Source organism: Leuciscus leuciscus, assembly GCF_965113295.1.
Source record: "Leuciscus leuciscus genome assembly, chromosome: 3".
NCBI classification, from domain to species: Eukaryota; Metazoa; Chordata; class Actinopteri; order Cypriniformes; family Leuciscidae; genus Leuciscus; species Leuciscus leuciscus.
This window is the reverse complement of record NC_138727.1, coordinates 55,674,449-55,690,958: the sequence shown is the minus strand read 5'-3', so window position 1 is coordinate 55,690,958 and position 16,510 is coordinate 55,674,449. Positions and strand designations below refer to the sequence as shown.

The following is a 16,510-nucleotide window of genomic DNA, read 5'->3' as shown; positions in this document are numbered from 1 at the left end:
AGTAGGAACCGACAGCCAGAGGCAGGCAAGCAGAAGATGATCAGCAGTAATAATCAGGAGACAGCATATACCACACTGGACACGACAAGACTGGTAACGATAGAGAAACATCAGGTACGTAACACATTTCAGGTAATACTCTGGCAGGGAACAAAGGAAAAGAGGGAGAAGAAATAGGGAAAGAAATCAGTAGGAAGAGAGAACAGGTGTGAGCGTTAACGAGATGATGAGATAGAGAACAGCTGAACGAGAGAAAAGAAACGGGGAAGTGGTGTAAGGAGGAAAAAGACCAGGAGAGGGAGCAAGAGAGAGAGGAAAGAGCCCGATTCATGACAGAATTGATGAGTTTTATTTATTAATAACTATGTTTATGTGAAATGAATATAACACATCTCTAATTATAACACATCTCTGCTATACATTTTGATGTCCTTCAGGGTTGATCAAGCAGTTATATGGAAGTCAAGCTACTCCATGGTTGTTTAGAAAGTAGCCATTTACTATGCTTTTATTTCCAAACAAAACTTGCAAAGAAATCTTCCAAAGAAAATATGTCACAGACAGACATGATCATCAAGTTTGGGCAGAAATATATATTATGCAAGTTTTAGTTATGTGAAAACAGTTGATTGGCTGGAAACGCCTGCTTCAGATACTCATGAAAGTCCATAAATACAAACTGCATTCACAAGTTTAGGAGCCCGATGATTCAAACTGATCCCTTAAACCTTCTAGAAAAGCAATGGGTTCAGATAACAGCAAAGCAGGATGTAAGAAGTGCAAGAAGAACAATTGTAAATGCAGAAGCCGTGATCATAAAAGTGGCAAACCTGTCAAAGTTCATAAATCTTCTACACACTTGGGTGATTTTGGAGATTGTTCTGGAGGCCATTTTTCTGGAGGCTTCAATGCAGGAGGCTATGATGGTGGAGCGGGAGGTGGTTGTGGAGGCGATGGTGGAGGAGGAGGAGGTGGTTTTGGAGGCGATGGTGGAGGAGGAGGTGGTTGTGGAGGCGATGGTGGAGGAGGAGGAGGTTGTGGAGGATGCTGAGTTAGTTGTGTCACACAGGTAAGTGACATTTAAGTAATATTCACTCTATGCATTACTTTCTAATATATGGATGTTTTTTTTTTATTTCTCTCCATTGTGAAAGTTTAATCAATCTTTATTTATTTTAATTTTTTTTAAGAAAGTAAAATGTGTCAAACAAACTTACATTTGAATTAAAATGATCATCTGACACTTGCTTCTTATGCCAATTATTACAATAATGCTAAGTTAATAACTAATCATCTTTGCAACGGAAGTGAATCAATCAAAACTAACTTTAGCTGGACAATAACTTTATTCAAGAGCTGCTGTAAAGCCAAAACAATCTCTGTTACTGTAATTTCCTATTGTCACTCTAAAGCTGCTTCGAAACAATCTATATTGTTAAAAGTGCTATGTAAATGAAGGAGACTTGACTTGTCTGTACTTGACATAGGACTGAGTTCTGGCAGTTGAAAAGTTAATATGGGTCGTATCTGACCCACAAACATCAAACCAGTTTTTAGAGTAAGTTGTGTCTTGCTGTGTGGGCCAGATATGGCCTGTGTGGCCTGAGTATAGGCTTGTTGCTTGTGTGCCTGGTTTCAAAGACGAGGCTTGGCCAGGATTAGGCCTAAGTTTAATTAGTACATTTATGTAGCTTTTAAACACACCTTAGAAAGAAAACATTACGGGTGGTGTGCATATACACACACATTATATACAAATATGGCATCAACAATTGCATTTCAATACATTGTTTTTCTGAGTAAATAAGGAATAGTACAGATTACTAGATTTTTACAATTAAGTTGATAAAGTGTTGGATTTTACAGTGTTGATTTATATATTGTGTGTGAGAACTAATATAAAGAGCTAATACATAGAGATAAACTGGTTAATTGTCTTTTATGTTTATAAGGTAAGCATTTCTCCAAAAATTAGATTTGGAAACACGCCTGATAACATTCATAAGCTTCAGTATGAAGGCTTGATGATTTGACATAAAAACAAATGTCTTCTGCTTTGTATTTTTTTGTTGATGTTTTATTTGACCCATATTGCGTCTCATTTGTAATAGATTTTGTAATCAATGTTTTGAAAACTAGTCACATATTGTAAAGGTTCAGTTGCATTAGACTTCACACTCTATTCACTCTCATTTATTTGAACTCAGGGCAAAGAAAACAAACTCAAAGCTGCTGGGAAAGTGAAGTGTTTAATGACAGATGAAAATTGTTATCATAATTTTTCTTGTGTTGTTGATATTTTGCATTGTTGATTTTTTTGCATTCTCAAAAGTGAAATGTTAATGTTGCAATCCAAATTGTTGAAATGCATTATGCATGTTTTAAAAGCCAAAGGAGGAGAAACAAATAGGGAACAAGCGTTTGAGAGATGATTTCAGAGTCTAGACTTGAGTAATTAAAAATGTTGAATTTGATCTGCTTAATTAGTGCTATGCTCAGTACAAGTAGAAACAATAATAAAATAAGTTAACATGTAACCTTGCTGTTTTTATGCAAAATTGTTTGGTCATTGAGTCTCTTTCTCTGCTAAAGTTGTTCCTGCTTATAAAAAAAATAAACAAAAAAAAATGCAAAGAGCAACTTAGGAACTGTGTCTGGTAATAAGTATGGTTGAAGTAAATGATAGTGCTTTTTGGACAGGACCATCCCCAGATAGTCATTTATCTCTATATGATGAGTTTGCTAGTTTGTTGAGTTTTCACATATTGTTCATGAAACAGAATGAGGCCTGTTTCACAATGAGCTTCACTAAATTCTTCTCTAGTGATGAAATGACAAAGATGGAGGTGAAAGGGCTGTCGAGCGAGATGTCGACATCTGACTCTGTCAACATTTCTGAAATACACTGGGGATATTTTAAGGCCCCTCACTTCTCCTTCAAAATCACATATTTCTGTCCTTGTCAGAGCAAGTCATTTTTCTAGCATGTTTCACAATCAATATTGTTTTAAAGCAGATTTACAGAAATGCATGTCCCCCTGTAGTCAATGATTTTATCCCTTAAAACTAATCTTTGATCACCAAAATTACATATTTAAAAGTTTTTTCCTGTAAAAAAAATAAAAAAATTCATGCATTTAAATAGCTTGAATGCAACTCTACACCCTTGCTTAATTTAGTATGCGTAGATCCATGAATATGTAAATTAGCCCCGCCTCCACTCACTCACATCAGTTCAGAGATTCACTCGCTCAACTTACTGAGGTAAATGTTGCACAATGGTATCACTCTTTACTAGTGATGGTGAAATGAAGCTTTGTGATGCACCAGGGCTTTCCCCCTCGACTGTATTATAAAATGGTTTATTACTCAAAGCGTTTCAACACGTAGCAAACGGTTGCAAACTACGACATCTTGTGGTCAAAAGGTGGAAAAGCTGCCTTTCTGTCCCAGAGGACCCATCCATTTTTTTGATTGTTTCATGTAATAAAACACTTTGTGCTCTCTAAACCGCAAAGCAATAAAATAATCCTCATAATTCATGTGCTAGTGTTGATGTAGTTCTTATACAATGTATGAACAAACATATTAATTTTTTATTTTTTTTAAATGGGACAAATTAACGTGTACAGAAACAATTCTTATGAATCTGCTTTGATCAACAAATGCAGCCTTATTCAGATAAACTTTAGCCTCAGTCCAAATATATATATATATATATATATATATATATATATATATATATATATATATATATATATATATATATATTATATTATATTTATACAGTATATATTATATATAAACTGATCTCCATCAAGGTAACTTCAAATGAAACAATAAATCATCAACATCTAAACCTCTGTTAATTCTCAAACAAAACTTTAGATTTATGACAGAAATAAAGTCAGTCTGGTTAGTAATAAGTGAAGCTGGTAATGCTGTTTGTGGAGTTGTTTAATCCTCCTCTGCTGAGATCTTCACAGATTTAATGTCTTCTTTTCTCTTCAGTTGATTTCATCTAAGACTGTGTCTGAAGTCAGTTGTAGTTTTACCAAAAAGACTCGGGAGGATTCTCGTATGAATGGATTTTATTTTGTAAAATGATTTTACAGACAAAATAAATAAGTAAACCCTCAACAAGCTCCATCTCCAAGTTCTTTGGCGTAGGCCTCATCCTTCGTCCAGGTCTGTAAGTTATCTGGTCCTGCCTGATGATAGAGGCAGGGGTGGAGCCTATCCCCGGTCGAGTGGACAGGAGCCATCCTGGTGGTGGTGGGGAGGATGGAGGGGAACTTCCTTGAATTATACTGTATATTGATTAACCTCCTTAAGTTTAACTAATTAGCTCATTATCAGGTAAAATAGAGATGGAATCAGCATATGCAGTCACTAAATTACAGCCAGATATTTTAAAGGTTAGAGAGGCAAGACAAGACTCAAGAATGATTCAAGAATATGTATATATATATATATGTCATTTTATTCATTTTATTCATTTTACTCATATATTGAATGTCATTCAGTATATGAGAGAGAGAGAGAGAGAGAGAGAGAGAGAGAGAGAGAGATAATTAAATAAATAAAAACATTTGTTTAACATGTTCAACTGAAATATATATCTCTGATTTAACACGTATGCACTGTTGGAGTTGTAGAGAGAGAAAGCCAAACAGAATATTCATTTTACTGATGTCTAATTCCAAACTCCAAATTTGTAAGCAATACCCACCAACTGAATGGTCTCCCTTCTTTCAAAACAACGCCAAATCAACAAGCTAATAAAATATTGTAGTTCAACCATGCAGTCAGCGCAGTTTAATAATGAAAGATATTTTATACTTAACTAATATGGTAAAACATTGAGTATTAAGCAAGTTTCACACTAATACAGTAAGCTACATGTAAATCTTACACACAGCAACATGCTTTTGTCATCTTTTTAAGTTTAATTAATGTGCAGGCTAGATTTACTTATTATAGTCATTAAAACTCAACAAGGATTCATTAAATCATGGCCACGAATTAAGAACGTCGTAGTAATTAATAAAACTAGCACACGAATTCTACATTCGTGGGAATTAATTATTAATTCATAGTTCGCAGCTCTCACTTTGGCTATATAAAATTTGCTTCGTTTAAACGTTATAAAATAAAACTTAATTGAATATCGGTACTCACAGTCTGACTGGTGTCCATGTCGTCCGTCTTAAATGAGTGTTTTTGGTGATCCAGGTCGGTAGGTGGCGCTGTCACAAAAAACTTGGGTCCTGAAACTGCAGCCTCTGGTTGTGCAGGAATACCCTTCTCCTCTTTTTTCTGTTCTTGTTGTTTCTCTAAATTGACATTCCCAGAATTCCCTGCATGACACTTCACATTTGATGTTATTTAATTTAAATAATTATGTTTCTTTTTTGTTTTTGTTATCAGTTATGTACATTTGGGGTTTATATTACATCATATATTGTTTAATGAATTTTTATGGCATTATTTTGGAGTCATGTGTGTGTCACCATGATGGTGTTTTGTATTTGTGTGTATGACACTGTGCACCTTCCATATATTAATATGCTCCTTAGCTTTATACTATCAGAAAACTAATAGTGGTGAACTTTGAATCATCATGTGATTTACTTTTATACAATCTGTATTATTGTTGTGGTTATCAGTATATTACTAAGGTATATAGCAGATTTGAATACTTTAGTGACATTGAATGATGATGTTTATCTGACAACAATGTGAACAATGCCAACAATTAAAAACAAAATTCCAAAAATGATTTCCAATATACTTTTCACAAGTTCGGGACAGCTGCCTTCCAATTGAAAGTACCCAATGAATGATTATTTTAAATATATATATTAAGCTTTTTTAATACATTTTGAATATTATTGTGGGTTTCAATAGATAATAGAAGTATCTTAGTAAACATCTAAGATTTGAATTGTTTGAATAGTTAAATGCTTTTTAAATGTGTGGTTTTTTGTTGTTGTTGTTTTTTTGGTTGTGGGACAGCAGTTTGCACCTATTCTTTATGGCCTATATATATATTATTATATATATATATTAGGGCTGTGCGATATATATCGTGAGATTGTTATGCGCATCTCGTCAGTAAAGCCGGTTCCTTGATTAGTAGTAAATCACCATCACCTGCTTTCAGATGAAGCGGCATTTAGGGCTGAGGAGATAATTAAGTGATTAATTTAGTGATGATTGAGCATTATTGAAGACACCTGATGTTAACAAGCAGAATCACTGAAGAAGAAAATCACAAATTGTAAGTTACCATTAAGGTGATGGGTGTTTGCTTTAGTTGGGCTCTAGACCATTATATCTTTACTCTAATAGTTACTGTTGTTTGTTTGCTGTTATTGATTTATAACAGTTAAATGAACAAAGTAAAATGTTATGTTATAGAGTTGGTTATGTTTTGATATAATCATGCTGTGATCTGAAAAAGGAAACTTTTTGAGATAGTTTGGTTTAACTTGTTAGCAGCAGTTTAGTGATTCTTCAGCCTATGATTATCAGTATTTTACTTATAATTTAAAATATTTAATGTTCTGATCAAAAGACATTTAAATAAATTCATTTAAAACACAGACATCAATAATCAGCCTGTGAATCTCAACAATGGTGACAATAATAAAGCATGTTGCAGTGGCTGCCACCAATCACAACTCATTAATGGCTCCCATCATGCATTGCAGTATGAATAAATTATGATCTGAATTGTCTATGTAATTTACTTTTCCTAATTGAATATTCTGCTCCTCACCATTGTTGAGATGCATAGACTGAATCTTGACATCTGTGTGTGCCTAAAAGAATGATTTTTTTTTTTTTTAAGCAACTTTTAAGAAATCCTTTATATTATATCAAAAATTCTGGGCATTTATGCAGATTCATTAACCAACAACATAAATCGAAGTCAGAAAGAAGGATTTTAATGAGTTCAGTGATCAAGTTCAAATGATGATTGTCATAACATAACCAACACCATCAGATCACTTTTTTCTTTGTTCAACTGGTGATTATAATTCAGAAACAACAGACAAACAAAATCTAAAGTTAATAATATATGGGTCAAGAGTCCAACTAAAGCAACCATTGATCGTCATAACGGTAACTTAAAATTTGAGATTTTCTCCTTCAGTGATTCTGCTTGTTAACATCAGGTGTCTTCAATAATGTTCAATCATCACTAAATTAATCACTTAATTATCTCATTAACTTAAACACTCTTGAGTGTGGACTCATACACTCCCAGGAGTGTTAATTTAACACTGGAGTTTTTGCTGTGTACAAAGAGCCGTAGTTAACTGACAAGCTGAGCCATATCGCATTAATTATCGCTGGCAATACGTCCGCGATATTAATGCGATATGGCTCAGCTTGTCAGTTAACTACGGCTCTTTGTAGTAAATGCCGCTCCATCTGAAAGCAGGTGATGGCGATTTACTACTAATCAAGGAACCGGCTTTACTGACGAGATGCGCATAACAATATCGCAATTTAAATCGCCCAGCCCTAATCTGAATTGTCTTGTTTTCCTAATTGAATATTCTTTTTGTCACCATTGTTGAGATTCATACACTGAATCTTGATGTCTGTGTGCGCCTTAAAGAAAGATTTTCCTTTTCTTTATCAGAACAACTTTTAAGAAATAATTTGAATTATATTGAAAAATCTGGATCTTAATCTGTAGAATTACTGTGATGTTGTAATGACCAATATACATTTTAAGTCAGAGATTAGGCTCTAATTGAGTTCAGTGATTCAGATCAAATTATGGTTATGTTAAAATATAACCAACACCACCTGATCAACTTTTCTTTTTGTTCATCTGGCTGTAATAACTCAGATCAACAGCCAAACAAAATCTAAAAATAATCATTTGAAGGTCAACTGCCCAACTAAATCGAACACTAATCTCCATAATGGTGACTAAAATTGTGATTTTTCTCCTTCAGTGATTCTGCTTGTTAACATCAGGTGTCTTCAATAATGGTCAATCATCACTCAATCAATCACTTAATTAGCTCATTAACTTTAACACTTTTGAGTCTGGAGCCAAATAAACTCCCAGGAGAGTTCATTTAACACTGGAGTTTTTGCTGTGTGAGTTCATGGGTGGAATAAAAATATGGCAGGACCTTTACTTTCTGACCCCTGGACTCTCCACCTCTGACCAATACCACCGTCATCCGCTCCAACAACTTGATGGAAGCGCACCAACTCGCATTTTATGTTTTTTGTTTGTCAGACTTTGACAAGATTCGCTTCACGTTTGGATGGAAACTCAGCTAATGTTAGAATTACAGGAACTAGTAGCCACGCCCCAAACTCTGACCATTTGTTGAGCCGAGCGGTCATTAAAACATTAAATAAAACATAAAACTTCCATCGCTGAGCCACACCGATTACAGCTGAGAGGGAGATAAACCAACAAATAGCTCATAGTTATGCCTGCAAATTAAAAATAAAAGTAAAGAAATGAACTATATGAACGTAGGCTTAAGGCTCAGTGAACACGCAAAATGATTGACAGGCAGAAAGCTCTTCTTTTTTTAATTTTTTTTTTTACTAATTACTAATATTAACCACTGAAAACGGCAAAATACTGTTTTAATTAAAACACTTTTTTTCTTTAAAGATGAAGCAATGCTCAAACACAAATATTTATATTTTCTATATATTTGGAACATATTAAACCTATATTTGGCATACATTTTAGTCTAAGATCATATAACTTAAAATTCTGTTATGTTTAATGGGTAATACAGTCTTTAGGTCCAGCCTAATGAAATATTATGAACAGTACAATTTATATAGTCTTTCACTGTTATTTATTTATTTAAAAAAAATTTTTGAATCTGTAATATTGAAGACAATCAAAATGGGATTTTCCAGTTTTGTTCATATTGCTGTGCTGTTCTTCCAGATGTTCATCTTCCCTCAAAGCCAGTCTGAGCGACCGCTGCAGCCGCGAGGGCTATGAAGAAAATAAACACTCCTTTCAACCAATTGGATGGGTTTTCTTTGACTTTCTCCTCTTTCTCTGTGATGTAGTGCTTCCCTGCATTTCCCTCTGCCATCTTCTCAATCTTCTCCAGCAGTTCAGTGACCTGAGAGCGGTTCTCCATGTCTTCATTGTTGAATGAGTGAAATCTGCCATCAAAACTCTCAGTAAATGCCTGTAGACCTGGAGTGTCTCTGATATACTCATCTAATGATCGACCCTTCAGATGATCAGCGTGAGTGAACAGAACGATGGTGTGACGAATAGCTTCTTCTCCAATGTTCTCCTGAATCCATTTGACTGTGTTTTTCTCTTCATCTGTGAATCTGTCGTCCAGTCTGATGACCAGCAGAAACACATGAGGATCAGGAGAAAACATCTCCACACACGTCTCAATCTCAGCCTTCAGCTGGTCCCTCGTCATCGACGTATCCAACAGTCCTGGAGTGTCGATCACTGATATGTTTCTTCCACACACACCGGCTTCTTGTTTCACACAGGTTTGAGGGCTTGATGGGAAACTCTTATTGGTTTTGAAGGCATCTCTGCCCAGGATGGTGTTTGCTGTCGAGCTCTTTCCTGATCCACTTTTACCCAGAAGAACAATCCTCAGATCGGACGCTGTGAAGAAAAACAATATGCATATTAGTTCAGATAACGGTCTATGATAGTTTTGAGGCTCAAAACACTGTGAAAAATGTCTTAAAATATTGCAAACACTGAATAAATGCAAATGTTCTGTCAATGTTTCTGTAATATCAAATTTATGAAATCATCCAATACAATGTCATAATCATCAGTGAATATTAAATAAATATTTTTATGATGCATAGAGTAATGTGCATATTAGTTTACTAACTTAAAACATATCTTAATAAAAAGAGGTGTCCATTTTCATATTACAACTTTTTTTGTGTTGTAAATATTAAATAACTTAATTATTTAAATATTAACCAATAATTTAAATCTAATACAAAAGGGAAAATATTATATTTTCACATCAGAATATACAATTGTATACAATTTAACAGCTAAATATTTACCTATTGAATGAGTTTCTGGTGTTTCTTTCTTCTCCTCGCCGATCGAACATGTTTCATGTTTTCTGTCGCTTTGATTTCCATCCAAACATCCTTTTTCTCTCTCATTTGTTGCTCTTTGTTCTTTCTGATCACTGTTATCTACCTCTTCTTCTCTGATCTGATGCTCTGCTCTGTTCTCCTCTTTCTCTTGGCTTGTTATTTGCTCCTCTTGACGGATCTTCTCTGTCCTGTCTTGTCCCGTCCTCGTCTCGTCTTCACTGTTCTTCGGGGAGATCACTTTAACGTAATGTTCTCGCCTGTTCTTCCTCACCACTTCATCAATGTTCTCCAACAGACTGGTGATCTGCTTCTTATCTCTCTTGTTTTTGTGAATGATCACGTCGCATTTCTCTTCACAGAAGCTCAGGAGTTCTCTCGTTTTTCTGTGCAGCCTGAACTCGATCCATTCCCGTCTGGACATCGCCTCTCTTCCAGTGAACAACACCATGGTGAACCGGAAAACTTCTTTTCCGAAGTGCTCGTAAATCTTTCTCACGATCTTGTCCACGTTTTCTGTGAATTTGTCGATTCTGATGACGAGCAGGAAGACGTGAGGACCAGGATCAGAGAGATCCAGAATCTTCATCATCTGCTTCTTCATCTCTTCATCAGTCAGTTGAGTGTTGAATAATCCTGGAGTGTCGATGATGGAGATGTTTCTGTCTTCTACTCTTCCACTCTGTATCTCACTCTCTCTGGTTCTGCCCTCTTTAAACGCATCTCGTCCCAGTATTACGTTGCCTATTGAACTCTTTCCAGCTTCACTTTTTCCGATCAGCACAATCCTCAGATTATGTACAGCAAGTGCTTCATCAGATACTGGGAATAAAACAGAAATAATCATTAGAGGAAAGTTGTGGACTAAAGTCTGGTAGTTGCAATATGATCTTCAGTAAATGGTTACAGTATCATAAGGTAGTGTATTAGATACATGTCAATGTTTGGACCATTAAAAGTCAAGTCAAGTCATCTTCATTTATATAGCGCTTTTAACAATGTAGATTGTTTCAAAGCAGCTTTACAGAGATAAACGTATAATTTATGGTAACAGATTATTTTGGCTAAAAGTGTTACGTAATAAAATATAGCATGTGAATAATAAGAGGAATTGGGGACAGTAGGTTCCATAAATTAGTGGAAAACTGTGTAAAATGTATCTAAACTAATTTTAATCTAAAATTCCAAAATAGATCAAACCCTATTCCTGCCCCTAAACCTACACTGTAAAAAGTGATCAGTTGACTTAACTTAAAAAAGTGAGGAAACCCGTTCCCTCAAAATTATTCAGGAAAGAAACTTAATGCGTAATTGAAAAAAATAAGTTATGTAAATTTGCGTAATTGAAAAAATTAAGTTACGTGAACACATAACTTAACTTTCTCAATTATGCATAAAGTTAATTTACCTAATCTTAAGGCAACGGGTTTCCTTACTTTTTTAAGTTAAGTCAACTGATCACATTGTACACTGTTACCCATCCCTGGGGTTTAAACAGATCATACACAGTAAAATCCCCAGTGTTAAATCAACACTGCTCAGAGCACATATGGTCCCACTCTACAGAGTGTTAAAATTAACACTGAAGCAGTGTTGAAGTTAATGAGATAATTAAGTTAACACTGAAGCAGTGCTGAAGTTAATGAGATAATTAAGTGATTAATTAAGTGATTGGCCATTAGTGGTGACACCTGATGTTAATAAGCAGAATCATTGACGGAAAGAGAAAAAACAATAACAGAAAAAAGAGAAACACAAGAACTACAACTGACTTCGAGTCATTACACATTGTTGCATTTATTATTACCAGTTTGACTTTATTTCTGACATACATCGACAAAAGTTCTTGAGATTCAACAGAAGTTTAGACGGTAATGTTTAATGGACTGTTACCATTTTGGTGGTAAGTGTTTGCTTTAGTTGGGCTCTTGACTCTTTTGATTTTGTTAATAGTAGTTTTTCTCTGACTGTTCCATCATTGTGTTTATAAAGCACATTTGTTATTGCAAGAGAAAACATGACCTGCTGACAATATGTTTTGATGATAAATATCATCATGTAGTGACCTGATTCACTGATGTCATTCAGAGTCTAAATCTTTGACTATATTCTTGATGACTCATTTTAGTATTGGTGATTGTAGCTCTGAGATTCTACAGTTTGAGATTCAACAGTAATATGAAAAATATTGAACATATTTTGTGCAAAGAAGGTTTTTGTGTTAAAACACACAGACATAGAGTATCAGCATATGAATCTCAACAATGGTGACAATAAACAAACTAGTGATGAACAGATCAATTCTGAACATCACAAAATAAACTACTAAAGTCAGAACAAAACAATAGCAAAATAAAAGCCAACAGAAAAAACAATGAAAATTACAGGACAATTCAGCTGCATAATTTATTCATGCTGCAATGCATGATGTCAGCCATTGATGCGTTCTGATTGGTGGCTCCCATCATGCACTGCAACATTAAGCGTTTGTTTGATTGTCACCATTGTTGAGATTCATATGTAGATTCTTGATGTCTGTGTGGGATTTCAATTCTTTCAGATCATTAAAATATTGCTGGAAGTAACTACTGTAGTGAAAAATTAATAAAACTTTTGGAAAATCAATTTATAATGATGGGTGCCATCATTAAATCTGGTCACTAGTAATTTCACCATCAAAACAAAACCAGGGCTGCATTTGCAAAAGCATCTAAAACTTAACTTGATTGCAGACCAACTGCAACAAATGGTCTGTACAATCAAATTAGACTTGCGATGCTTTCAGGAAACACAGCCCAAATCATAGTTTCTCTTGCCACAACACATATGCTCTATAAGCACAGAGTTGGAGCAGCCAAAGAAATACTAATGTTTAAAAGTAAAGGGTCAAGCGCCCAACTAAAGCAACCACTGGTCACTATAATGGTGACATGAAACGAAACATTCCATCAAACATTACCATCTAAACTTCTGTTAAATCTAAATAAGACTATGTGTAGATGTATGACAGAAATAAAGTCAAACTGGTAAAATAATAAGTGCAATAATTGCTCGAAAGTCAGTTGTAGTTCTTGTGTTTCTCTTTTTTCTGTTCTTGTTTGTCTTTCCAACAGTGAGTCTGCTTGTTATCATCAGGTGTCACCACTAATGGCCAATCATCACTTAATTAATCACTTAATTATCTCATTAACTTCAACACTGCTTCAGTGTTAACTTAATTATCTCATTAACTTCAACACTGCTTCAGTGTTAACTTAATTATCTCATTAACTTCAACACTGCTTCAGTGTTAACTTAATTATCTCATTAACTTCAACACTGCTTCAGTGTTAATTTTAACACTCTGTAGAGTGGGACCATATGTGCTCTGAGCAGTGTTGATTTAACACTGGGGAATTTACTGTGTACTAAAACGTAAGAGGGAGATTGTACAAATTTGTAAGAATAAACCACCAATTAAGCAAAACGTGAAATAGTTACGGATTGCTGTGAGATTTTTTGGGAGAAAATGTACTTCCATAGGAAGTGCTGCCTTTTCTTAAAGAGACAGTGTCTTAAAGACCAAGCACATGATCCACACATATTATTATATTAGTAACTAAAGTACAGGATTAACACAGGAAAATGTACTTTTATTGTATATTATTAAATTGACTGTAGATTATGGACTAATACTTTTTTAAAAGATGGAGCTATTAAACCCTATTTTTGATACATAATTGTTTTTTTAATTGGAACAATGTATAAATAAATCATTCACAATAATACCAAAAAAAAATTAAAAAAAAGTTATACTAAGTAAATTGTCTCATTTAAACTTTAAAACTGAGGAAAAAATGTATGTCTCAAGTCAGAGATTTCCTGATAAGACTTCACTTCAACAGCTCGACTCGATCACAATCATTCCAGCCTAAATCGACACATCTACAAACATATTGATTGTATCTGTATTGTATTGTATCATATTAGCTAAAAGATCATATACTTGATAACCTGACAGCACACAGATTGTAGTATGTGAACTATGGTTTACTATTGTATTTACTGCCGATTAGTGCAAATATACACACATCTTTGATACAACATGTTTGATATATAATTATAGATATTGTTTCATTGTTTATGTGAAGATACATATACAAAATCTAGGCTATATCACACACCTTAACACTGAGAGTCATTGAGATCAACTACAGTCTAGTTAAACAGGTTTTGTGTGATTATAATATTATAATGATTATAGTAGTTGGTTAGAGTTGGTTAAAGTACAGTAATTGAAACGTACCTGTACGCACTGGATGCATTTCTCTGTTTGGTTTATTCCTGTAGTTTCTCAGCTGTTCAATCTCAGTGTGAATCCAGTGACAGAATGAAGGTATTTGAGCTCAACTCTTGTGACTGTGAAACTCCCTCTATTGTCATGAACTAATGACAGTTATTGCCTAACGCTAGTGTGTGGTTAAAAGGCTTTCTGACACATGCTTTTATAAAGGAAAACACATTTCATGCCAGTTTAATTTGCCTTGATGGGATTCAAATTAAATACATCATAGCTAAACTGATATTGTTGTGTACAATTTTAGTGAGCACTGGACAACAAGAAAAATTTAAATTTCACATTTTGACTCTGGAGTTCATCTCATAACTCTGTTCACATCCCTGATCTATAAGCGCTTGTACCGAAAAACTGGTCTTACTGTCCACAAATTAATGTTTGAAGAACAGCAAATGAAATATCATCTTGCCCTTAAATCCACCAGAGAGGAATATTACTCGCATATGATTAATGAAGGTGCAGGTAATCCAAGATTGATGTTTAATACAATTAACAAACTTCTTAAACCTCATAACCAAAACATTTGTTCCTCTCTTGGGATGTGTAACAAATTTCATAAATACTTTACAGAGAAAGTTCAAGATATCTATAGCTCCATGGCTACTGGTTCCTCTCATCTATCCAACAAGCCCCATTCTATACATTTATCTTCTACTTTCAGCAATTTTGTCATTGTTACCACAGATGATATTTCAAAACTGGTCATGTCTATGAATTCATCTACATGCTCTCTTGATCCCATACCTACTGAGATTTTGAAAAAGTGTCTAACACTATTGTGCCCCTCTATCACTGGTATTATTAATCACTCTTTATTAACTGGTCAGGTCCCTTCGGCCCTTAAAGGGATAGTTCGCCCAAAAATGATATTTAAGCCATGATTTACTCACCCTCAAGCCGTTCGAGATGCATATGTCAATCTTTTTTCAGACGAACACATTTTCAGTTATTTTAGAAAATGTTTTAGATCTTTCAGTGGTTATAATGTGAAGCAATGGGGTCCAGCTGCTTCAAGTCCGAGAATGTGCATGCATCCTTCACAAAAATAATCCATCCGGCTCCAGGGGGATAAACGAAGGCCTTCTGAGGGTAATCCGTGCGGTTTTGTCGTAAAAATATACATATTTAAAACTTTATAAACGAAAATAACTGGCTTCCGGTGGCGGTCGGCGCGCGTTCATGGAGATGGATGCTGGCGTATGACGTAGGACGTAGCGTAGGAAGCGTCGTGACTCGTGACGTAGAACGAACGTAGAGTTTTGTTTTGCTCTGCTCTCTGGCTGCGCTGTCACGTTCGTTCTACGTCACGACGCTTCCTACGCTACGTCCTACGTCATACGCCAGCTAGGGCTGGGCGATTTAAATCGCGATATTGTTATGCGCATCTCGTCAGTAAAGCCGGTTCCTTGATTAGTAGTAAATCGCCATCACCTGCTTTCAGATGGAGCGGCATTTACTACAAAGAGCCGTAGTTAACTGACAAGCTGAGCCATATCGCATTAATATCGCGGACGTATCGCCAGCGATATTTAATGCGATATGGCTCAGCTTGTCAGTTAACTACGGCTCTTTGTACACAGCAAAAACTCCAGTGTTAAATTAACACTCCTGGGAGTGTATGAGTCCACACTCAAGAGTGTTAAAGTTAATGAGATAATTAAGTGATTAATTTAGTGATGATTGAACATTATTGAAGACACCTGATGTTAACAAGCAGAATCACTGAAGGAGAAAATCCCAAATTGTAAGTTACCGTTATGACGATCAATGGTTGCTTTAGTTGGACTCTTGACCCTTATATATTATTAACTTTAGATTTTGTTTGTCTGTTGTTTCTGAATTATAATTACCAGTTGAACAAAGAAAAAAGTGATCTGATGGTGTTGGGTATGTTATGACAATCATCATTTGAACTTGATCACTGAACTCATTAAAATCCTTCTTTCTGACTTCGATTTATGTTGTTGGTTACAGCATAACTGTGAATCTGCATAAATGCCCAGAATTTTAGATATAATATAAAGGATTTCTTAAAAGTTGTTTAAAAAAAATCATTCTTTTAGGCAC

At 34.9% G+C, this 16,510-nt stretch overlaps 2 protein-coding genes across 4 annotated transcripts in view; one reads left to right on the top strand and one right to left on the bottom strand.

The window, feature by feature from the left end:
• Positions 1-16,510, top strand: part of LOC309493885 (uncharacterized protein) — a 159,179-nt gene that overhangs the window by 112,754 nt on the left and 29,915 nt on the right. The window lies entirely within an intron of this gene.
• LOC309493722 (GTPase IMAP family member 8-like) lies at positions 8,675-14,721 on the bottom strand. Its single transcript, XM_082162935.1, has 3 exons — positions 14,393-14,721; positions 10,072-10,929; positions 8,675-9,649 (listed from the first exon to the last, which is right to left on the bottom strand). The coding sequence occupies exons 1-3, from the start codon at positions 14,409-14,411 to the stop codon at positions 8,955-8,957; spliced, it is 1,572 nt and encodes a 523-aa protein (XP_082019061.1). The 5' UTR covers positions 14,412-14,721; the 3' UTR covers positions 8,675-8,954.

Coding starts and splice junctions, on each gene's coding strand:
- LOC309493722 (XM_082162935.1), bottom strand. Junction 9,650..10,071: donor ACCAGAAACTCATTCAATAG/GTAAATATTTAG, acceptor TTTTCTTCACAG/CGTCCGATCTGAGGATTGTT.